This window comes from Terrapene carolina, unplaced genomic scaffold (genome assembly GCF_002925995.2).
Source record: "Terrapene carolina triunguis isolate 2854851 unplaced genomic scaffold, T_m_triunguis-2.0 Scaffold84, whole genome shotgun sequence".
Taxonomy (NCBI): domain Eukaryota; kingdom Metazoa; phylum Chordata; order Testudines; family Emydidae; genus Terrapene; species Terrapene triunguis.
In genome coordinates, this window is record NW_020664435.1 from 28567267 (window position 1) to 28592880 (window position 25614).

The 25614-nt window shown below is 41.1% G+C and overlaps 1 protein-coding gene across 2 annotated transcripts in view; it reads left to right on the forward strand.

The window, feature by feature from the left end:
• Window positions 1-5352: 5352 nt before the first annotated feature.
• SLC25A13 (solute carrier family 25 member 13) overlaps window positions 5353-25614 on the forward strand; it is a 132999-nt gene continuing 112737 nt past the window's right edge. The window contains exons 1-2 of one of the 2 annotated variants that reach the window (XM_029911011.1): window positions 5410-5428; window positions 9714-9728. In XM_029911011.1, coding sequence (XP_029766871.1) covers window positions 5417-5428; window positions 9714-9728 — 27 coding nt within the window. In that variant the 5' untranslated portion in view covers window positions 5410-5416. Of the gene's footprint in view, window positions 5429-9713; window positions 9729-25614 lie in introns of both variants that reach the window. The other variant, XM_024212903.2, reaches the window with a different exon arrangement.

A 25614-nucleotide genomic window follows, 5' to 3' on the forward strand; every position in this document is an offset into this window, starting at 1 on the left:
ACCTAATTCCCATTGAAAGCCAATAGGAGTTATGCACCTAACTCACTTAGGTGCTTTTGAAAATCCCACCCATGGCCTTTCTGTGCCTCAGTTCCCTATATGTAAAATGGGGCTAATAACACTTCCCTACTTCATAGAGGTGTTGTGAGGAGAAATCCATGAAAGAGTGTGAAGTGCTCAGATATGTCGCACCCCTATGCTCAGACATGATGTCTGTATGGCCAATTGTCGGTCAAAAGGTCACATTGGTGTCGTGTTCACCACCATGGTGCCGTGTGCCTATTCTCGAACCTTCTGCCTGGTCAATTGTAGGTCACATTGGTACCATGTGCTACAATACCGGCGTGTCGTGTGCATAAACTTAGTGTGCCGGGTGCAGTATCTGTTGACGTAGAGGGCACCAGCTCGGAACCCGGTTGGTGTAGGAGCGGGGGACCAATCGAATGCTGGCACGAGTAAGGGTCTTCGAATAAAACTATGTCCCATGCCAAAATCTGTGGGAGTGTCCGCGTGTTAGCTGAAAGGCCTGATCACCCTTTCAGCCAGGGTCTCCTCCGGATGTAGCCGGCTCGTGTCATGTCGTTTCGGATTACATCCCGTCATGCCCCTGGTGTCTGTATTGCTGGTCAGCTGCGCCTGGAGTGTGGTATGTGCATTTCAATTTTTGTAAATATTTTGTCTGCTTGGCCTCTTCCTTCCTTCTCCTCCCTTACTTGGTACCAAATCTCGTGTATAGTATATAGGGGACGAATTATTGTATTAATTACTGTTGTGGTATAGGATTCGATTAATGTATGTATGGTTTACTCAGTTTTGTATGTCTGTTCTGGTTTTTAGTGAGCAGTTGATTATAGATCATTCGGTTCTTCGTTGTTGGATGTAAATAGACTGTTTCAAGTTACATATATTACTGTTCTGGTGATACTTTTGATTGATGACTTGTTTCTCTTTTAATTAGAGTTGTGTGAATATTTTTGCTCTGATAGTATTGCTAGTGGTAAAGGTATTCCTCCCCAGCCCAAATTGTAATTCATTCCCCATTAATAAACAACCATATGTTTTGAATTGCAATCTGTCTTTGCTTCAATTTTCCTCCTTCACTCAAATACTCATTCGAACCTGCATTGGTCTCGGACAAGATACTACAGTGATGAGGGACATATAAGTACCATAGGAAGTGTTGTGATTTTTGGATCTAAAATGTAATGCTATTGTAAGCTCAAATGTAATGCGAGTGAATGTTCATAAAATGTTACAATAACCTAAACTTTTTGCCTATTTGGAAATTAACCATGAAAAATATGTTGTTGTTTTTCAATAAATAAACATTATAAACAAGCACAAGAGAACCAAAGGAGCTGGATTAGTCCAAACAAAAATAACCTGCTGATATGAATCAATGACTGTTGAAATTATACTTGGTAAAAACAGAAGATGTGGGATCAGAAGTTAATGGATCAAAATTTGACTGATAGAGATTAGGCCTAACCAGTGGACAAAATAATGAGGGGAATGAAATATGCTGCCACTTTTTCCCATCTCATCTTCCTTGACCACAAGACTGAAGTAGCAATTCAGACTGAGAGATTTTCTTCCAGGGGGAAGGCCGGCTGGCCTTGCTTTTGTTCAAAGAACTTTATTTTTCACTAGTAAATTCTGAAAATCATCATATCATCATGACATCCAATCCTCAGCCATCAGTGGAGATACCTAATTGCCAGCATCACAAAGACACATAAGATCCAGTTTTGCCTCTCTTCCCTTTTGTGTTACTTTCTGCCCCACTATTTCCTAATCTCTCTCTCTCTCTCCGCTTTTTATCAAACCCTGAAATCAATTGCATTGCATCAGCATAGCGAGATGAGATGATCACAATCCTGCTATAAGAAGAAAAGACCCAACCAGATGATGATCCAGAAAGTGAACCAGGATCCAAGCAACAGGTGGGGTGGTTGACTTGCCAGCCAAAGCATCCATTTGTGACTGGCCAGCTGTCCAGAGTTCCAACGACATCAACAAAAGCCATATATTCCCTACCTTTTCTATCCTACCTCTCCTCTATCTTTTGTCTGTTTGTTAGAAACAGGAGATGTTTCTCACCAGACCAGGAAGTAAAATTAACCCTTTCCTTTTCATCAAAGAAAGGTTGATCTGAAAATAAAAGATGCTAATATTTTGAAAAGAGACTTTACAGGTTTTGATTGCTTATTTTGCATAATCACTCAGTTTCAGTTTCAATATAAATGCTTATTTTAATTTCTTGTTCTTTCTTGTGTTTGATCAATAAACTTTCAATTTTAGAATGAATACTTTTGGGTGTTTGCCAAGCAACTGAGTAAACAAAGCTCTGTAGGGGAAAAAAAAGAACTTTGCATCACTGTTTTTATGTTGGACAGTGAAAGAGTTTATTTAACGTTAACTCTTTTGACTCTTGACATTAATACAACAGTAGATATACTAGTGATCCACTTACAATTTCATAGCAATCTGGAATTGAAAAAATTCCCTTGCAGTCTGTTTTTGCAATAGTAAGGTTCAATGGGACAGTTTAAAACGGACTTTTAGCCTCAACTGTAAATGTCCTTGCTTTTGTGTATTTATGTTGAAACACAATTATGACTGTATATTGTTTCTCTATGAATGTCCTTCTCTTAGCAGTAGTGTTAAAAATTATCAGAAAACATTTATGCTGTTTATAGATGAACTGATTATATTCATTTATAATTAAAAAAATTAATTATCTCAAATTTACTAACCAAGGCTCAGATCCTGCAAATGCTTTCACATGTTGCTTAATGTTATGCTTTGATTTTACTGGAACTACTCGCATTTAAAGTCAAACACGTTTGTTTACAGAATTAGGGCCTAAAATAATAGAAATGAGTTTGATTTTATTTTTTTATGTCAGTCTCAGAGTATCTCAAAATAAAGCGTTGTGCTAAAACACTAAGGTGGGAATTGACCCAGATCCTCAAAGGTATTTTAGCATATAACATTGACTTCAATGGGAGTTAGGTGCCTAAATATCTTTGAGAACCAGGGCCTATTTACGTAACTGCCATTGTGCCTTTGATAATCTCCCCTAGTAGCACCCTGACTTTAGGCAAACAAGGCAGATACCATGTAGTCAGGAGTGGATCACATACACAGCTTTGGACGTGAGAACCTGATTTATTGAGAGGAGGAACACTGACACACTCGTCACACACCACTCTTTAATTTATAATGCATTTCTCTTGCTAGTAATCCTTGTATCTTGCTTGCTTTCTTCATTGCATCTCCAAACTGGCTGAAGTCTTTGTTTCTTCTGACCAAGTAGCGTAAGTAATGATTTGATAGATCAAATAGATGATTTCCCCTTGTTTCTCAGGCCTGGTCTACACCTAAAACTAGGTCCATCTAGCTACTCCACTCAGGTTTGTGAAAATTTTCATGCCCTTAGGAGCACCTAACCAACACTTAGATGCAGCTGCTAATGCCTCTTGAGAGGGTGGATTTAATATATACAGAGACAGAAAACCCCCTTCCATCATTGTAGTAAGTGTCTACACCACAGAGGCGTAGCTGCAGTGCTACAGCTGTATTGCAGTAGTGCTTGTAGTGTAGCCAGATACCCTCAACATTTCAACATTTTTTGGTCTGTCTGACATAGCACTATCTAGTTAGATTACACTTTGGGCTGATCCTGCTCTAATTAAGTCAGTGGAAATATTGGAGGACAGAAAGGCCAGAATTGGGCCCTTTCCCGTCATTCTCTTGACCCTGGCTCTTCAGTAATGTATGATTGTCATTTTGGTTCCTAATTAGCCACTTCCCCAATTTAGAATCAAAAATGAATTGTCCACGTGAAGGCAAAAACTTCTGAAGTTTAGTGAGATTTTAATTTGAAAATAAATGTGTTCTGTTAAAATAATTTGATTAGCTATGTAGTATTAATTTGCGAGTTGGCAGGAAGAAGGAAAAGGAATTTGAACATCTGAGGAGGAAAACTTTCCACTAGCTCCAAAATCTTTATTAACGCTCATAGCCAGAAAGAACCCAGTGTGACTGTCAGATCTCTGATGAATCTGTGGCAGTTCAGTTTAGGAAAGATCCTTTTTAATTGTCAACTGTGCAAACTGGATGCGTAATACTACTACTTTAGCATTGCACCTAAAAGGCCTGTTGTGATAATTATCTAACTACAGGTAGCCACAAATAGGATCGGGGCCCCACTGTGCCAGACGCTGTACAATAAATACAGGAGCTTGCAACCATGAGGCAATGACTAGAATCATAGAACTGGAAGGGACCTCAAGAGGTCATCTAATCCAGTCCCTTGCACTCAAGGCAGGACTAAGTATTATCCAGACCATCCTGGAGAGGTATCTGTCCAACCTGCTCATAAAAATCCCCAATGATGGAGATTCCACAACCTTCCTAGGCAATTTATTCCAGTGCTTAATCACTCTGACAGGAAGTTTTTCCTAATGTCCAACCTAAACTTCCCTTGCAGCAATTTCAGCCCATTGCTTCTCGTCCTAGCCTTTTATGTACTTGAAAACTGTTATCATGTCCCCTCTCAGTCTTCTCTTCTCCAGACTAAATAAACCCAATTTTTCAATCTTCCCTCAGAGGTCATGTTTTCTAGACCTTTAATCATTTTTGTTGCTCTTCTCTGGACTTTCTCCAATTTGTCCACATCTTTCCTGAAATGTGGCGCCCAGAACTGGACACAATACTCCAGCTGAGGCCTAATCAGTGCAGAGTAGAGCGGAAAAATTACTTCTCCTGTCTTGCTCACAATACTTCTGCTAATACATCCCAGAAGGATGTTTGCTTTTTTTGCAACAATGTTTTACTGTTGACTCATATTTAACTTGTGGTCCACTATGACCTTTCTGCAGTACTCCTTCCTAGGCAGTCATTTCCCATTTTGTATGTGTGCAACTGTTCTCCGGAATCCCATTTTACAGAATTCAGAGTAGAGGCCGTGTTAGTCTGTATCCGCAAAAAGAGCAGGAGTACTTGTGGCTCCCTCAGTGTTGTTCACTGTGGCTCTTTCACAACCCACCTGCAGGAAGGGCATACAAATGCAGCAACGGGCGGCTTGCCACTCTCCTCAGCAAAGTCCCACGCCGCTGTCTGCCCAGATGCCCCTTGATCGGCTGTCCCTGAACCAGAGGCATGCCACCTCCCCCCCCCGCCGTTCCCCAGCCGCCCTTTGCTGCTGGACAGCGCAGCCCGGAGTCACGTGCGCCCCTTGCTCAAGCCGGGCGCGAGGAGAGCGGCGGATCACGCGCGCGCCGGCTGGGCCCCGGGGCCCGGCCGCAGCCAATGAGCTGGCGGCGGCGCGCGGCGGCGGCCGGCCTGGTGCGCAGGCGGGGCGGTGCCTGCCGCGTTGGGATAGGAAGGGGCCGGCTGCAGGGGACGAAGCATGGCTGCCAAGGTGAGTCGGGAGCCGCTGCTGCCTTTCCCGGGGGGTGGCCGCCCGGCTTGGCTGGAGGGAGGCTGCCGGGTGGAGCCTGCCCTGGGTGAAACTTTGCTGGAGTGGGTTGAGTCTCCCCCGCCTGCCTCTGCAGCTTCCACCCTTTGGTGGGGGCGGCGGTGTTTGAGGTGCAGGCCCCTTGCGCTGCTGGCAGGCGCTGCAGGGAGGTGGGGGTTGCTAGCTGTGTAGGGCTCTCTGCGGGGCCTGTTCCTGGGGGATGTGGCTTTAGCCGCGCTGGTGGCTGGTCTCTGCGTGAAGGGAGTTCAAGGGGCCTTCCCACCTGCATCCTCTTGCTTGGGAACTGCCCAGGGGAGGGAGTGCGCCCCGTCTGTGGTGCACCACGTACAGTTATGGCACTGCACATTCACGTTTGGCTGGGTAATACACATAGGGCAGTAGTGTTGCCCCATTGCATCACTTCTGCAGTTGGGGATCTTAGACTCTGACACGGGTCAGATCTGATGGAACCTGAAAGGACTTTGCTTTTGCCTTCATCGATTAGTCACCTGATTCCTTTCCCAAGCCAAATTTAGATAGTGGTCTCACAATGGGTGTCTGTCAAGCACAAGGGCGAGTAATTTAAAGGGATGGTGTTAGGGTTTAAAAAACCCCCATATATTTAAAAGAGATCTTTTCCCATGTTACAAATTATATATCAGATTCTCCAAATAGAAAATGATTAATATGTACACGCAGTGGTACTAGAACTAGGGATGCTGGCTTGGAGTAATAACAAACACCAAATATGTTTCCATCATCAGCACTCCTGCTATACAAATTGTTCCAGCACCCCAGTATAATCTTGCAAACACTCTCAGTATGTGGTTTCATGCTTACTACTGTGAATAATCTCAGGAAATAGGACCACTCTTGACAACAAGTACTACAAACGCTTCCTACTGTAGGTAGCATCAGGCCTTAACATAATATTCTCTGAGCTTTTTCTTTTACTTTATTTACTTGGTTTGGATGATGAACACCAGCTAAATAATTTAGTTGTGGTTTCTACTTACTATGACTTTCAGTTTCTCTTTCACTGGTATGAGGTTGGGCTTGCAAAACCCATAGCAAGTGGCTCTGTTTGGTTTTTATTAGACATAAAAACAAAATTTATGGGAATATTGCCATTCTTCATAGTTTTTTTTTAATTAAACAGTCCCTCTCCTCAAGGTTTGGGCCATATCTTATATAGGTGTCCCTCCAATGAAGACACATTAATTTGACATATGGGTCAGTGTTTTGATGCTCATTAGTCTTTCTTTTCTATAAACAGCTCTTGTTCATTATCGTTGCTATGTATGAAGGAATAATTGACTAGATATTCCTCGTCAATGCAACCAAGTCAGAACATTTCCTAAAGATTTGGGGCCTGGTCCTGCTTCCATTGAAATCAGTGGCCAAACTTCTATGAAAGAACATAAGAAAATAAACAAATGTCAGTGCCAAAAAACCCCAAACCCCCTCTCCCCCAAGAAAATGGCCTATACAAGTACAATCTGCTGAAGAAATGTATTTCAGTAAAGTTAATCACAGAATCACTCTGTTCAGTGTGCTACTCAATAGCTCTCATTAAAGTTAGGCTGGTTGGTCTCCAACTTCATACTACCTGTTTTCATAAGCAAGATATTGTATGTGATGTCCTTTCTGAGTTGAAACTATCCTCCCTGAATTATTATTTATCATTCATGACTTTTAGTTGGTTTTATCTAGCTTTGTTTCTGTCTCTCACCACTATAACCAGTTTATCAAGTTCCCCCGTACAGTCTTTGTATCATTTAAGACTTTTCAAAGTCTCCTATTCACTGAGATTAAGATTAACCTAGGTATCCTTTGCATCACATAGCAAAGATTTTTAATCTAGAAGCCTTCTGGTTACATAGCGCTCTGTCTAGGGCAACATCTTAAATATATCCTAACTTGTCATAGAAGTAATCATATTAGGTAAACCGAGTAGATATATTATTGAGCAATATATTTTGCTTTCAGTTTAATTTCATAGAGGGTAGGTGACCATAGCCCTTTGAGAAAACACTGGAAAAGTATAATCTAAACATCCAGTATATTTAAATATATTGAACAGGTGAGGCTATATATAGCGCAATTTTAAATAACTTCAGGTTTGGCTGAAAGACACCTAATTTCTTCTTCTTGTTATTTAAATGGTGCCATAAATGTGCATGGTGTATTGTAGACAGGCATAGTGCCTCCCTGCAGGGTTTACATTCTTTAGATAACCTCTGAAAAAGGCTAATGGCTGAAATATCAGGTGTATCCTCAGAGATTCAAGCGAAATAACAACTTCTTATGAATTTGTGAGTTGCTGAGTTAGTTTAATATAGGGCTGTCGATTAATTGCAGTTAACTCATGCGATTAACTCAAAAATTAATCATGATAAATTAATTGTGATTAATCGCACTGTTAAACAAAAGAATACCAATTGAAATTTATAAAATATTTTTGGATGTTTTTCTACTTTTTCAAATATATTGATTTCTATTACAACACAGAATACAAAGTGTACAGTGCTCACTTAATATTTTTGATTACAAATATTTGCACTGTAAAAATTATAAACAAAAGAAATAGTACTTTTTAGTTCACCTCATACAAGTACTGTAATGCAATCTCTTTATTGTGAAAGTGTAACTTACAAATGTAGATTTTTTTTTTGTTACAAAACTGCACTCAAAAACAAAACAGTGTAAAACTTTAGAGCCTACAAGTCCACTTAGTCCTACTTCTTGTTCAGCCAATCGCTAAGAAAAACAAGTTTGTTTACATTTATTGGAGATACTGCTGCCTGCTTCTTATTTACAATGTCACCTGAAAGTGAGAACAGGCGTTTGCATGGAACTTTTGTAGCCAGCATTGCAAGGTATTTACGTGCCAGATATGCAAAACATTTGTATGCCCCTTCATGCTTTCATGCTGATGACACTAATTAAAAAATGCATTAATTAAATTTGTGACTGAACTCCTTGCGGGAGAATTGTACATCTCCTGTTCTGCGTTACCCACATTCTGCCATATATTTCATGTTATAGCAGTCTTGGATGATGACCCAGCACATGTTTGTTTTAAGAACACTTTCACAGCAGATTTGACAAAACACAAAGAAGGTACCAATGTGAGTTTTCTAAAAATAGCTATAGAACTCCACCCAAGGTTTAAGAATCTGAAGTGCTGTCCAAAATCTGAGAGGGACGCCTTGTGGAGCATGCTTTCAGAAGACTTAAAAGAGCAACACTCTGATGCGGAAACTACAGAACCCGAACCACCAAAATAGAAAATCAATCTTCTGCTGGTGGCATCTGACTCAGATGATGAAAATGAACATGCGTTGGTCGGCTCTGCTTTGGATCGTTATCGAGCAGAATCCATCATCAGCATGGACGCATGTCCTCTGGAATGGTGGTTGAAGCATGAAGGGACATATGACTCTTTAGTGCATCTGGCACGTAAATATCTTGTGATGCCGGCTATAACAGTGCCTTGTGAACGCCTGTTCTCACTTTCAGGTGACATTGTAAACAAGAAATGGGCAGCATTATCTCCTGCAAATTGTAACCAAACTTGTTTGTCTGAGTGATTGGCTGAAGTAGTACTGAGTGAACTTGTAGGCTCTAAAGTTTTACATTATTTTATTTTTGAATGCAGGTTTTTTTTGTACATAATTCTACATTTGTAAGTTCAACTTTCATGATAAAGAGATTACTTGTATTACATGAAATGAAAATACTATTTCTTTTATCTTTATACAGTGCAAATATTTGTAATAAAAATAAATATAAAGCGAGCACTGTACACTTTGTATTCTGTATTGTAATTGAAATCAATATATTTGAAAATGTAGAAAGCATCCAAAGATATTTAAACAGTAATAGAATACTATTTATTTAACAGCACGACTAATAGCGATTAATTTTTTTAATCGCTTGCCAGCTCTAGTTTAATATTTAAGCTGCATTGTGAGACTTTGAAGTTTTTACCTTTGTAGGTTGAAGTTGCCAGAGTTAAACAGATAGGATGGATTCCCGGTCCTATCAAAGTCAGTGGCATATCTTTAAGCAATACTCTGTACTATTTACAGTAACACTTGCGCTCCAGTCCTTCAAGCACATACATGAGCAACTTTATCACATATACTCCTTGAGACTAAAGTCATGTGTTTGTAGGATCAGGCCTTGGTTTGTGTTCTGATTCCTCACTGATGCATCTTAGTAATGTTTGTCTTTTTAACCTCAGCCAAACAATGGATTGGTGAGTTGAACAACTTTTTCTACAAAGTCATTTTCTTTGCCAGTGTCCTGCATGACTGCTTTTTTTTGAATTTTTTTTTTTTATTGTAGCCCCTCAGACTTATGAATCCCTTGGAATCTAACTTAATTGTTCCTCATTTGCTAGGTCTCAAACGCTGACATTGTAAGAAGACTTTAAGAACTCAATCCATCCAAAAATAAAACACACGTTGAAAGACTGCTAAGGCTGCATAGTTAAACACTCAGATATTAAGAAATGACAAAGTATGAGGTTGCATGTGCAACCGTAAATGTGTACTACAATATAGTTTATATTACATAGTATGACACAATTTTTATACATTTTTAACATTCTTTATTGTATATTACTGTATGTATTCTGGGTCCATGAAAGTGTTTTTTTATTAAAACAACATATAAAAATGTTTTTGCACTAGAGATGTATAAAAGGATAAGGTAATAGTGAACATTTGCTCGAATATATAGTATCCTAAAGTTTTTAGCTAAATTAGCATAATAGATACATAGCACAATCTTCAGAGAATGAGGTGGTTATGTAAAGTCTTTATTGTAGTTCATGCACAGGGCATATACGGTATTATACATTATTTCTTACCTTCTGAGTATTGTGTAACCTTAGCATTTTCTTTTTGGGTGGAATTTCCTGGAGAAAATGTTGCATAATGTGGAACAGTTTAGCCAGAGAACTCCCCATCACACACCTTCCTATTTTTTTTAAAGCACAGTTAAATTAGTCATTTGTGTTCAGTGAGTTCAACCTGCCTTTGCTCCAAACGTTGCTACAAAGTGAACATATGCAGTACTATTAACAAAGTGACTTCTTTTTATTTCCAAAGACACATGACTCTGTCAAATTAAAACCAATTTAATTAGGAAGTTCTAAGGCATTTCTCAATGAGAGCTGTTTCCATGCCACATTTTAACTTTCTATCAACCTGTCATTTTGGCACTGCTGCTGTTCCTCATAAGGTTGCAAGATTTTATCTATAATGGGAAAGGTGTATTTTTCTTATTTTGCACTCCAAAACAGCTAAACTATGTTTGAATGTTTTTTGTACAAATCACACTTGAGCAGAGTCCAAGTCTGAATAATTTCAATGCAAAAGTGAATGTTTCAGAAAGCATCTAAAAATTGGGGTTTAGAATGGAAAAACATGCTATTTAGGCTTCAACCTTATAATTGATAGCATGTTGGCAGATTACTGCATCTGAATTGAGACCTGTCCTGTTGTTGCAGGAAAAGAGCCTTAACTATCACATTAGTTATCTCTCCTTCTATAATACTCTGCTCTCGTGTATGCATTGTGCTAAATGTGCATACAGTTTGTGTGTATGTTTACTTGAAGTTTGTTGTTTAACATATGATAACGAAAGTGATGTAGCTCAAACAAATGTTTCGCTAAACTAACTTATTCTGTCAAGTGTTTAAGCACATGCATCCTCCCACTAAAGTTATGTACATGAATAAATCTTTGTAGATTTGGGGCCTGTCAGAATTAATTGATAACTGACCTCAGATGTAATGAGATAACAAATATCTTATGCTGTTAACTGATGTGAATTTAAATAAAGTTAACAGTATTTGAGAGTCTTATCCAAGTTACATTAATATATTGTAACAAAAAAGAAACAAATCTGGTGTAGACTTCTGATGTCTTTTAAGCGAGTTTTATTTTTACTGTATTTTCAGACTGCTTGCTATTGAAGCTGATATAACAATACCTGCCATTAAAAAAACAAACAAACCCTAAATCTTAAAATATGAAAGCTAAGCTCTGCATTTCCCTTATTTTTCACAGATTAATATATTCAGAGACCTTCGAGGAGTTGAGTTCCTCAAATTCATTTTGGCATCATTTAATTCAAATTATTTCTTTTCAGGTGCTCCTTCCATATGCTCTATAAACAATTTGAGTATTTTCTGCACAACAGATGTAAAAACAAGGCTCCTAATCCTGCAAGGAGTGAGTACCTGCTGGGTGGATTCAGTGGGGTTCCATGCAGGTTTGGGACCTGAGGCCCTGATCCTTCAAGTGACTGTAAGTGAGAATGCTACTGTGGCTGCATTGCTGTGCACAGATGCAGCAGTGTGACTGTGTGCTGTCACTTGTTGGATCAGGACCTACGCCTGTAACTGCTCTCTGTATCTCCTTTAAAAAAAAAATTATATATATATTACACACACACACAAAAGTTTGCTTCTTGCTACTTTTCAGTTATTTGCATCCTGACTTTTCATGAGACCATTAAGTATCTGATAAAGGGACACTGTCAATTTAAGTCACAATTTTGACAATTTCTTACTTTATCATTGTTAGAACTAACATCAGAGATGACTAACTGAAAGAGGTTGGAAAACAAACCCAATTTTTTCCCATCATTTCATATTTTTCACTTTGTGCATTTGACAGCACTTCGTGTCAAGTGATTTTCCTTTATGTAGTAAGTTTGGGGCCTAATCCTTCGAACACGTACAGCTGGGTATAATGCTTACCCACGTGAGTAGTCCCATTGAAGCCATGGGCTACTCACATGAAACCCCTTCTAAGGCACTATTCAGCAATGGATCCTCTTGCATGGAACTCATTACAGGATTAATGTCTAAGTCCTGGTCAAACTACACAGTTAGATTGACATAAGGCACCACCGACAGAAGGAGAGTAGGGCGGACATAAGCCACTGCAGTAAATATTGCGGTGGCTGTAAGTCGACCTAACCTATGTCGACTTAAGATTGTAGTATAGACATGCCATAAGTTATAAGAACGGCCATACTGGGACACACCAAAGGTCCATCTAGCCCAGTATCCTGTCTTCCGACTGTGGCCAATGCCAGGTGCCCCAGAGGGTATGAACAGAACAGGTAATCATCAAGTGATCCATTCCCTGTCGCTCATTCCCAGCTTCTGGCAAACAGAGGTTAGGGACACCATCCCTGCCCATCCTGGCTAAAAGCCAATGATGGACCTATCCTCCATGAATTTATCTAGTTCTTTGTTGAACCCTGTTATAGTTTTGCCAGAGGATGTTGTGAAGGCCAAGGAGTTCCACAGGTTGACTGAGCCTTGTGTGTAGAAATACTTCCTTTTGGTTTTTTTTTAAATCTGCTGACTATTAATTTCATTTGGTGACCCCAGTTCTTGTTTTATGAGAAGGAGTAAATAACACTTCCTTATTTACTTTCTCCGCACCAGTCTTGTTTTTATAGATCTCTATCATATCCCCCCTTAGTCGTCTCTTTTCCAAGCTGAAAAGTCCCAGTCTTATTAATCTCTCCTCATACAGAAGCTGTTCCATACCCCTAATCATTTTTGTTGCCCTTTTCTGAATCTTTTCCAATTCTTTTTTTGAAATGGGGCAACCACATCTGCACACAGTATTCAAGATGTGGGTGTACCATAGATTTATATAGAGACAATATTATATTTTCTGTCTTCTTATCTATCCCTATCTTAATGGTTCCCAACATTGTTTGCTTTTTTGACTGCCGCTGCACATTGAGTGGATGTTTTCAGAGAATTATCCACTACAACTCCAAGATCTTTCTTGAGTGGTAACAGCTAATTTAGACCCCATCATTTTATATGTATAGTTGGGATTATTTTTTCCAATGTGCATTACTTTGCATTTATCAACATTGAATTTAATCTGCCATTTTGTTGCCCATTCACCCAGTTTTGTGAGATCCTTTTGTAGCTCTTCGCAGTCTGCCTGAGACTTAACTATCTTGAGTAGTTTTGTATCATCTGCAAATTTTGCCACCTCAGTATTTACTCCTTCTCCCAGATCATTTATGAATGCATTGAATAGAACTGGTCCCAGTACAGACCCCTGGGAGACACCACTATTTACCTCTCTCCACTGTGAAAATTGACCATTTATTCCTACCCTTTGTTTCCTATCTTTTAACCAGTTACTGATCCATGAGAGTACCTTCCCTCTTATCTAGGGTGACCATATTTTCCCAAAGGGAAAACAGGACACCCACGGGCTGGCCCAAAACACCATTCCACCCCCACTGTCCCTGTGCAGGGCCAGCCTAAACCCTCCCTGAGGTCCCCCAGCCTCTCCATGCTCTCTGCCGGAGACCACCCTTGCCACTCCATGCGCTTGGGCCAACCTGAGCCCTCCCTGCCTCCTCCTATGCGGGGCCACCTTGAAGTCCTCCTCCCCAATGGCACCCCGGGCCAGCACAAGCCACCCCGCCTGTGACCCCCCCACCCTGTCCAAACCCCCTCGCCGCCTGCCTGTTTGCGAGGCTGGTCCTCTGAGCCCCCCTGCCTCTGCCCCGCCTGTGATTCCCCCTGCAGCCCCCTTCCTGCTCAGGTGCAGGATTGATCCGAGACCCCCCCTTCTCCGTGCACGGGGCTGGTCCTCTGAGCTCCCCTGCCACCCACCTGCAGGGCTGGTGATCCAAACCCCCCTGCCACATGCCCACCAGTGGCTGGTGGTCCGAATTCCCTCCCTCCCCCCCCCGCATACCTGCACGCAGGGCTGCCTGAGCCACTCTCCCTGGCCCTCCCTCCAGTGCAGAGCTGGCATTGCCACTCCCCCCATCACGTTCCTTCGCGCCCCAGTAGGGGTCCCACGTGTGGGGGGGTCGGCAGCAAGGTGAAACGCTGCTTGCAGCCTGCTACCCTAGCCAGGGGGCCAGCAGAGCCCCTCCGCCCAGGGGACCAGGGATCCTCCTGCTAGGGCTGAGCAGGGCCCCCCATCCCCATGGGCTGCCCCAGGCGCCGGATTGGGGGCACAGCAGGTGCATGGAGGAGGAGTGGGGGCACGCCCTGCGCTGGCTACTCACCCTTGTAAAGTGGGAGCTGACCGCGGCGGGGGTGCTTCCTGGAAAGCGGGGCAGGAGCAGCAGCGGGAATGGTGGACCCCGGGCTGCTCCTGGGCATGCTCTTGCTGCCCATCTCTGGTGCTGCTACCGCTGCCAATGCTGCTGCCGCTGAAGGAGCCAGCAACGGAGACTCTGGCATGGACGCGCGCTGGGGCGAGCAAGGGGAGGGAGGGCACGGCCGCCTGCTGCCCCCCCCCGCTGCCGGCTCTGTGTTGTGATAATAGAAAATATGGGACAATTTGCCCCTATTTAACAAAAAGTCAGGACACCCGGAAGAAGGCTTAAATACGGGACTGTCCCTTTAAAAACAGGACGTCTGCTCACCCTATTCTTATCCCATGACTGCTTACTTTGCTTAAGAGCATTTGGTGAGGGACCTTGTCAAAGGCTTTCGGAAAATCTAAGTACACTATATCCACTGGATCTCCCTTTTCCACATGCTTGTTGATTCCCTCAGAGAATTCTAGTAGATTAGTGAGGCATGATTTCCCTTTACAAAAACTATGTTGACTCTTCCCCAACAAATTATGTTCATCTATATGTCTGACAATTTTGTTTTTTACTATAGTTTCAATAAGTTTGCCTGGTACTGAAGTCAGGCTTACTGGCCTGTAATTGCCGGGATCACCTCTGGAGCCCTTTTAAAAAAATGGTGTCACATTAGCTATCCTCCAGTCATTTGGTACAGAAACTGATTTAAATGATAGGTTACAGACTAAAGTTAGTAGTTCTGCAATTTCACACTGGAGTTCCTTCAGAACTCTTGGGTGAATACCATCTGGTCCCAGTGACTTATTACTGTTTAGTTTCTCAATTTGTTCCAAAACCTCCTCTAATGACACCTCAATCTGGGACAGTTCCTCAGATCTGTCACCTAAAAAGAATGGCTCAGGTTTGGGAATCTCCCTCACATCCTCAGCCATGAAAACTGATGCAAAGAATTCATTTAGTTTCTCCACAATGGCCTTATCATCCTGGAGTGCTCCTTTAGCATCTTGATCATCCAGTGGCCCCACTGGTTGTTTAATAGGCTTCCTACTTCTGATGTACTTAAACATTTTGTTTTGCTATTACTTTTTGATTCTTTGGCTAGCTGTTCTTCAAATTCTTTTTTGGCCTTCCTAATTATATTTTTACACTTCATTTGCCAGAGTTTATGCTCCTTTCTATTTTCTTCACTAGGATTTAACTTCCACTTTTTAAAGGATGCCTTTTTGCTTCTTTTACTTTGTTGTTTAGCCACAGTGGCACTTTTTTGGTTCTGTTTTTTAATTTGGGGTATACATTTAAGTTGAGCCTCTATTATGGTGTTTTAAAAAAGTTTCCATGCAGCTTGAAGGGATTTCACTTTTGGCGCTATACCTTTTAATTTCTGTTTAACGAACTTCCTCATTTTTGTGTAGTTCTCCTTTCTGAAATTAAATGCTACCATGTTGGGCTGCTGTGGTGTTTTCCCCGCCACAGGGATGTTAAATTTAATTGTACAGCTCTACCCCGATATAACGCGACCTGATATAACACGAATTCGGATATAACGTGGTAAAGCAGCGCTCCAGGGGGGCAGGGCTGCACATGCTGGCAGATCAAAGCAAGTTCGATATAACGCGGTTTCACCTGTAACGCGGTAAGTTTTTTTTGGCTCCCGAGGACAGCGTTCTATCTGGGTAGAGGTGTATTATTATGGTCACTATTAATAAGAAGTCCAGCTGTATTCACCTCTTGGACCAGCTCCTGTGCGCCACTTAGGACTTAAGCAAGAATTGCCTCTCCTCTTGTGTGTTCCAGGACCAGCTGCTCCAAGAAGCAGTCATTTAAGGTGTCAAAAAACTTTATCTCTGCATCCTGTCCTGAGGTGACATGTACCCAGTCAATATGGGGATGGTTGAAATCCCCCATTATTATTGAGTTTTTTATTTTAATAGTCTCTCTCTGAGCATTTCACAGTCACTATCACCATCCTGGTCAGGTGGTCGGTAATATATCCCTACTGCTATAAGTCCGTTCCCTTTTTCCCCCTGTAGTATTTTTACACAGCAATGAGAAGAGAAAAGTACATTTTTTAAAAATAGGAAGATGTAGACCCACAGATATTAGCAGGGGATACTGAGGGGCATGGGTAGTAGCTGAAATGGCTTTTAAGTAACTTTTGTAATTCGCTTATTTTCATTTTGACAGAGTCCCCATAAGACCACACTAATGTGTAGCCTCATTTCCTGTACAACTCCTTGGAAACCTACTATTAGAACCTATTAGAACCTGCAGTTTTGTTTACCTCAATCATGTCCAATTTTGTTGAAGACATATCTAGCACCTATTATATTAAATAAAAATTCCTTTTTCTGTGCAGCTTTCCAACCTTGGAAGTTAGAGGAGCTCTGTTTAATATACTGCAAATACAATACATAGGATCAGGAAGAACATCTTTAACATAGAGAAGCTTGCATCTCTGAATGCTAAAAATGTGTCTTCTGACAAGTTTCTGACAAGTATTCAGGCACATATCTATTTTATTTATCCATGTTGTCCAAGGAGATATGTGACTTTGTGGTTACTGGAAGATGATATACATTTTATGCTTTATTTTGAATTAAATTTTAGTTTTATCTGTTCAATTGCTCCTTGTGTGACTATTGAATGGGTTTACAATGCTGAGGTGTGCGTTCAGAAGTCTAGTGCATATGTGTACAGCACCAAACCTTGATCTTGATTAGGGCCTCTGGACCATACTATAACTATTATATAATAATGCCATGTTGTCTAGGGGATATGGGTTAGTCTTCATAGCCAGTGATAGAGGAGGTGAGATGTCTGCAGTCAATAAAAAAGTAAAGATACATTTTTCTGATGCAAGTCTGTTCTGGAAAATATCTGTACATTTCAATCATTTGCAGGGAGATGAATCTGCCCTTATGAGTACTTTATCTTGAATTGCATTGTAATAAAACAATTTAAACTGAAGCTTTGTTAAAGTACTTAAACGAACACTGCCAATGCATTTTCTGTAACATTTTGAAATAATTTCATACTATTTACAATATCGTAAAATGTAAAAGTATATGACTGAAATCACATTCTTTACCAAAAATGTTACTCCGGCCTACACAAAAACTAGTGTGTGGTAGGATAAAATTGCTCATAAGGAGTGGGCTGCTGGCATTTTTTTCTCTTTAGAAAGAAAGCGTTTGAGAATGGGGGGTGCATACAAACACACAGAGAACTATATAAACTTTGAAAATAAACAGAAGTAAATTAAATGTTGTGACTACTAACCTGAATTTCTTAATTTCTTAACCCTTCAATTTCTTAAATTCAGACTAGTAATCAGATGATACATTTTAGAAACAAATCAGCAAATCAAGTATTGGATTGGAGGAATGAGAAACCTTTTTTCCTTTTCCACTTGGAACTATTGATCCGCTTCATTTCTAAGATAAACTGTTCAGGTGGTTCCCCCCCCCCGCACCCAGTATAGTCTGTAGACTTGAACCTAAGCTTGGAAGCAAGAATTTAGACTGAATTTTTCACAGAACTTCAAACATAAAATAAAACTACCCTGGCAAATAATTTGGTGCTGTATTTTTGACATGTTAGTGATTGACTTATTTATATGTTGAAATGTGAACGTATGGTTAGGTTTACCTTGATTAGCCTAGCAGTCTGCTGCACACTTGTCTAACAGTGCTAATCAATTTTAGTGCAACATAGATCGAAACACCACACAGAGAAGATTGCTGCCTAAGTCCATAAATGTCAGTCAGTTGGGGGAAATCTAATACCCTGCAGATTTTGTTGTTGTTGTTGTTGTGGCTTTAGAAGCATGGGGAAAGTAAAGGAGAGAGATAATAGTGGTAAGAGAGTAGAACCATGAAAATGATGTGGTTATCAACAGACTTTTTTTATATTTAGCTTGGTAGCTTTTGATATAGATTTCATTTGATGTGCAATAGGATTTTTTATCACGATACTGTTGAATCAGATGATTTAAAATATTTAGAAATCAAAAACAGATATACTGACCCAAATTAATAGTTTGGCTTTGGGGACAATAACAGAAGTTCCTGTACAACTTGTTGTAACTTCATAGTAGATCTAATGAAATGTACCACATTATTACATGACTGTGTGCTCTCTTCAGCTCTCTATGTACATGGCGGTCTGGGATGCATAAGCCTCAGAAGACCATTTATGCTGGCTGTGCTCCTGGCTGAGTTGTTTAGAGAAGGTCAATATAGTCAGTAAGGAAAAGATGAGCGCACATAATCTGCTTGGATGTTGGGAGTGTATGTAAATGAATAGCTTCATTTCTCTTTCCTTCCTCTCCTTACCAGTTGATATTACTGTATTTGGGCTGTAATAACATCCCTGGAGTAGCTTGACTGACAAGGATGGCTCCAGGGCTGAATTGCTGGAGCAAATTGTTTGTTTAGGGTTTTTGTGTGTGCTTGTTTTAGAAACAAAGTTCGGTGGAGGAGCCTCCTACACCACCAAACATGAGCTCGAGACCTCTAGAGGTCATCTAGTCCAGTCCATGGCACTCACGGAAGGCCTAAGTATTATCTAGACCATCCCTGAAAAGTGTTTGTCTAACCTACTCTTAAAAACCTCCAATGGTGGAGATTCCACAGCCTCCTTAGGCAATTTATTCCAGTGCTTAACCACCCTGACAGTTAGGAAGTTTTTCCTAATGTCCAACCTAAACCGTCCTTGCTGCAATTTTAAGCCCATTGCTTCTTGTCCTGTTCTCAGAAGTTAAGAAGAATTTTTCTCCCTCCTTCTTGTAACAGCTTTTGATGTACTTGAAGCCTGTTATGTCCCCTCTCAGTCTTCTCTTCTCCAGACTAAACAAACCCAGTTTTTTCAATCTTCCCTCATACGTCATGTTTTCTAGACCTTTAATCGTTTTTGTTGCTCTTTTCCGGACTTTCTCCAGTTCGTCCACATCTTTCCTGAAAGGTGGCACCCAGAAGTAGACACAATACTCCAGTTGAGGCCTAATCAGTGCAGAGTAGAGCTGAAGAATTACTTCTCGTGTCTTGCTTACAACATTCCTGCTAATACATCCCAGAATGTTTGCTTTTCTTGCAATAGTGTTTTACTGACGCATACTTAGCTTGTTATCTACTATGACCCCCAGATCCCTTTTCATAGTATTCCTTCCTAGGCAGTCTACTTCAGACTATTTCTCCAGTTTGGCTAGATCATTTTGAATTTTAATCCCATCCTCCAAAGCACTTGCCACCCCTCTCTGCTTGGTATCATCCGCAAACTTTATAAGTGTACTCTCTATGCCATTATCTAAATCATTGATGAAGATATAGAACAGGACCATACCCAGAACTGATCCCCGCGGGACCCCACTCAATATGCCCTTCCAGCTTGACTTTGAGCCACTGATAACTATTTTCTGAGAATGGTTTTCTAACCATTTTTGAACCCATCTTATAGTAGCTCCCTCTAGGTTGTATTTCCCTAGTTTGTTTATGACAGGGATCAGCAATCTTTGGCACATGGCCTGCCAGGGTAAGCAGCCTGGCAGGGGGGCCGGTTTGTTTACCTGCCACGTCCGCAGGTTCGGCCAATCACGGTTCCCACTGGCCGCGGTTTGCCGCTCCAGGCCAATGGGGGCGGCGGGAAGCGGGGCGGGCCGAGGGATGTGCTGGCAGCCACTTCCCGCTGCCCCCATTGGCCTGGCGCGGCGAACCGCAGCCAATGGGAGCCATGATTGGCCGAACCTGCGTATGCGGCAGGTAAACAAACTGGTCCACCCCGCCAGGGTGCTTACCCTGGTGGGCCGTGTGCCAAAGGTTGCCGATCCCTGGTTTATGAGAAGGTCATGCGAGTCAGTATCCGAGGCCTTACTGAAGTCAAGATATACCGCATCTACCACTTCCCCCCCATCCACAAGGCTTGTTACCCTGTCAAAGAAAACTATTAGGTTGGTTTGAAATGATTTGTTCTTGACAGTCCAGATTGACTGTTAATCATCTTATTATCTTTTAGGTGTTTGCAAACTGCTTGATTACTGGTCTGTATTGCCATATATAATATTAGGGGCTGGAAGAGTTTTGTTGTTCACCCCTAAGAGAGAGAACGTCTCAGGTAGCCATGTAAGGACAAAAACTTTGGGCCATAACTGAAGGAAATTCCTTCTCCCTTGAAATAGGAAGCAACATCTGGGAGGATCAAAGCTTCCATGGGTTCCCAGCTATGGCAGTTTCAGGCTAGATGATTACTTTAGGCTGGTAATTTATTCATTGTTTCTACTTTTGTAACCTGTGTCAATTGCATTTTAAATGCAGTGTGATTGCTATTTAAATGCAGTCTGGGTTTTGAAACTCAGGTGTCGTATACAAAGATTTACTCAGTCATCTGAATTCTCACTGTAACAAGCTGCGCTACTGTAACAAGCTGCGGTGCTGTAGCGTATCATTCATTGCCTTGCTTATATTGAAGTCTGGTTCTGCTCGGAACAATAACACATTCTTTCTCAATACATCTGCTGCCTGTGCACTTTGAGTGTTTATCTGATGACTTTGGGTATAAAAATAAGCTTTTTACTCCTTTTATATTTTTTCCTTGTTGACTGTGCTAAGCCAGTGCAGCTGAGAGAGAGAGAGATTCTATTTCTTCCTGAGCATCATCAACAGAGCTTACTGATTTCTAATCAGCTCCCCGTTGATGGCAATGGGCTTGCCCATATGTCACTGACAGCCTAATTTGGATTTAGCTCTTTTGTTATTGGTGATGTGCAAAGAGAAAAGAGCGTAGTGTGCAGTTCGAATAACATCTGTATTTGTAAACTCAATATATTTGCAAGGGAAGTCATTGGCATTGCCCCACAATGCAATTTTTGGTCACTTTTCTATACTTTAAAAGATGTAAAGAGCAAGAATAGAGTTCAGATTTGAAGGGAGCGGCGTTCTTCCCACAAAATAACCTCCATCCACATAAGATGCTACTCTCAGTAAATTGTGCAGATGTTCAAAATATCACTGTGCATGCACTCTCAGCTCCTCTGGCTTGGCTTTCCCTCAGTGGTACTCATAAGTCCTGCTGAGCTCTTTGAGCTTGGTGCACCCTTGAAGGGAGTTCACGTATCCCACTGGGCACTGCCAGTCCCCTCGTGCTTGGCTCCTCGACTGAAGGTGGGGAAAAAAGTTGCCATTTTCTCCCAGATTTTCTTACTGGTGGTGTCAGAATGACCTGTCACTCAGAAGATTTTGCAGATCCTCATAATATGGGTCTCTCTCTCCTCTGTTGGATGCTTTGATGAGAAGTGAGTTAATATTGTTGATAGTTAAAAGTATTTTCATGGGCATTTGACTTAGATCACATTGAGATGAATAGGACAGATCACAGAAACTTGTAATGGTTTCGAGGCTATGTCAGCCACCATAATGACTAGAGATGTACTGCTTTTAAAAATGGGAAAGCTTATATTCTGCAGAACAAGGCAGCAGCATGAAAGAGATACTGACTGTGTTACCGTACACTCGCTGTATCAGAGTCCTAGGCAGGGACCTCTTTTATTCATAAGTATAGAGTATACTTCTTTGCTAACATGCACGTGTCCTAGATGCTTTACAGATGATAAACAAATATGCTGCTACTGCCCCAAATAGCTTGCAGTATCAATTTTAGACAGGATGTGAAGTACTGGTGACAAATGGTAAGGTGGGGATGTAGTTAGGAAGGTAAGCCTTGAAGAATCTTGAATTCTTTATGACCAGGTTATTGTTATTTCAAAGCAAAACAGAATTAAACTGACCTATTAGGTCATATGTCAGCTTTGAGGTAAGTTGTTGGGCCGATTTATAAAAGTAAAATTTTTTTTAGTTATGAACTCTTGATTGGTTTTATTGAGGTTAACATATGAATTATAGATTCAAAACTTGCCTATACTGCTTCTGTTCAGGGCACAAATATTAAGAAAATGGAAAATAATACATTATTAATTAAAATCTAGTTTAAGAAAATTCTCATTAGTTAATTTGGAAGGACAGGTGGTTACCAAGACACATAGGCATTTAGAGGCTATTTTCATAATTATTGGGGCCTATTGTTGCGACCAGAAAGCAAAAATTATAGATGCTTTATTATAGCTATATCATGTGCTTGATAATCAAGACAAGCAATCAAAAACAGCAACCCTCATCCAATAGGGACAATACACTTCTACCCCGATATAACACGACGTGATATAACACGAATTCAGATATAACACGGTAAAGCAGTGCTCGGGGGGGGGGGGGGAGGCTGCGCACTCTGGTGGATCAAAGAAAGTTCGATATAATGCGGTTTCACCTATAACGTGGTAAGATTTTTTGGCTCCCGAGGACAGCGTTATATCGAGGTAGAGGTGTACTGTTAAATGTCTAGGTGATCATAGTTTTTAGACACTTTTATAAATAGAAAGTGACTTTGTTTTAGTTATCAGTTTATCGATATCTAATGATTGTTCTAGGGAATTAATTATTCTAACTTTTGAGTTGAATGGGAAGGTAAAAACTTAAAGTAGTTACTTGGCAATGAAGTAGAGTCAAAGTCTGAATTAAAATTTGAAACTCATGTTTGAATATTACTTTGGATTTTTCACATTTATTGCTTCATTTTGTCACAATAGGAAACTTTAGTAAAAGGGTACACTTATATGTGAAGCATTTATTCTATCTGGGTTCTTGTGTGCTTTCAGGAATAGACAGATTGGATTCATATTTATTTCAGAGATGACCTCAATTATGGTGCAGGTTGCATATCCGTTAGCCAGCATAGGTGAATGTAAGGTGGTGTACCATACAGTCTGATAGGGTGGAAAATTGGGCTTGTAGCTGGACGGCAACCAATAGGAGGGTTTAAGAAGGCTAGGCAGAGGGAAAGTAGGGGCCATACACATTTTTATTATTAAATATTTACACTATCTTATGTAGGGGTTATATATTTATCAGTATTCACATCACCTCTGAGTTTGGCCCTAAAATGGTATCTCTTGGTTGAACACATTCTAACTCTGTAAATTCCCATTTAGAATATGTTAGGTATATATCTGATAAATGCATTTTGTGGACTTTACATGGTGACAGATGCGCAAGTGCACCTGAGCTCATCTGGGATGGGAGCTGAGGATCTGACTTACAGTACTCAAATTAGGAGAGAGCATTGCTGACATGGCCCCCCCACCTTCAAACTCTTGGGTCATATCCAGTCTGAAAATGCCTTTCTTCCTCCCACTGCAGTTGATGCAGATATTTGCCTATGCTAACAGTGGAGCTCTTCTAGTCCCCAAAATTCTTCCTACTTTCTTCATATTTGCCACAACTTTATGACCAATTTCTCAAACTTCTTCTATATTCATATAACTTTATTTACTCTTTCCAGTGATGGCTGGTAATATCTGATGGAGTGAGTAAAAGTGACATAAAAAGTGTAAAAGTGACATATTGGAGTCACTATACAGTAGCAGATAAAGATCACAGTGTGTTTCTGACAGTAGGCAATGTCTATCCTTGTTTTCTCAGGTGAGACTTCCACTGAAATTTTTCCTAGATTCTCCAACATTTGTCAGCTTCTCAGTGTTTGCTATTCAAGCTTGTGAGACTTTCTCTACTTTTTTCTTCATCATGATTTCTCATCTGAATGAGCTTTGAACATTTGGCTGGGGACAGACACTGTATTAAGGATGATCCTGTGCTAAGTGGTCATCATTCGGTATATAGGAGGAGGAGCCTGTGTGACCTTTCTTAGCTGCTGGTGCTGCTCCAACTTTCCAGCCAATTCAACCAGCAGAGCTGGTTTTCTCTACAAGGCATGCATTTTCCTTGGTAGCCAATAAAGGAATGCTTAGTGGGTGGGCTAGTAAATACTCTTCCCCTGTGGGAAGTTGTGGTGTGAGGTTGCCAGCTGCTACTACAGCATTAAAGCATCAAAGTAAAAAGTCAATGTATAGAAGAAGGAAAAAGCGACCACTAGTTTGAGCCCTTAATGAATATTTAATCAAAGTGTAATAGCTTTGGTGCAGTGGGTACATTTTTGGAATGGTATGTTTGTTAAAAAAAAAAAAAAAAAGTATGACACATACTTCATCATAAGCCTTTTAAACTAGCCTGCGTATCAAAATGATTATGACCCCAAGGGTCTAAAATCCATGTGTTACCTCAGTTTGGAGTTCTGTGCACAAATGTATGGCAGCATATAGCATAGCCCAAAGGCATACTTCTAAACACAGCTGCAGGCCATTTATTATTATTGTCACTGTTTTAATTCTGTCTAAGAAATGTGACCCATTTGTGCACTTTCCTGGTTACGTCATTGCTGAGACCTTTGGGCTATGCTTTTTAATTATTTTAGGCTTTAATTCTGTAGTTAGCAGGTATTAAGTTTATATCTTGCTTTAACACATCTCATGCAGTAGGAACTTTCAGATGTGGCACTGTGTGAAAAGCCATTAGAAAAAGATTCTCACATGTAAGAATACTTTGGTTGATTCAGACTGTGTGATGGACTGGGGACTAGAATCAGATTAGTTAAATCTTTACATATCTAGGTGAACAAAATTTTGAATAATTTCACATTTCCATTAAAATTGGTATTTTTTTTTTTGTCATCAACCTCAAGTCAACCTTCCTCCTTTCTGTCAATTCATTTTTATAAGTCACCCTTCCATTGTGTGTTGTCAGTCTAGATCAGGGGTCGGCAACGTTCGGCACGCGACTCGCCAGGGTAAGCACCCTAGCAGGCCGGGCCAGTTTATTTACCTGCTGACGCGGCAGGTTCGGCCAGTCGTGGCCCCCACTGGCTGCGGTTCGCCGTCCCAGGCCAATGGGGGCGGCGGGAAGCGGCATGGGCCGAGGGATGTGCTGGCCGCGGCTTCCCGCCGCCCCCATTGGCCTGGGACGGTGAACCGCGGCCAGTGGGGGCCGCGATCGGCCGAACCTGCCACGTCAGCAGGTAAATAAACTGGCCCGGCCCGCTAGGGTGCTTACCCTGGCGAGCCGTGTGCCGAACGTTGCCGACCCCTGGTCTAGATAGAA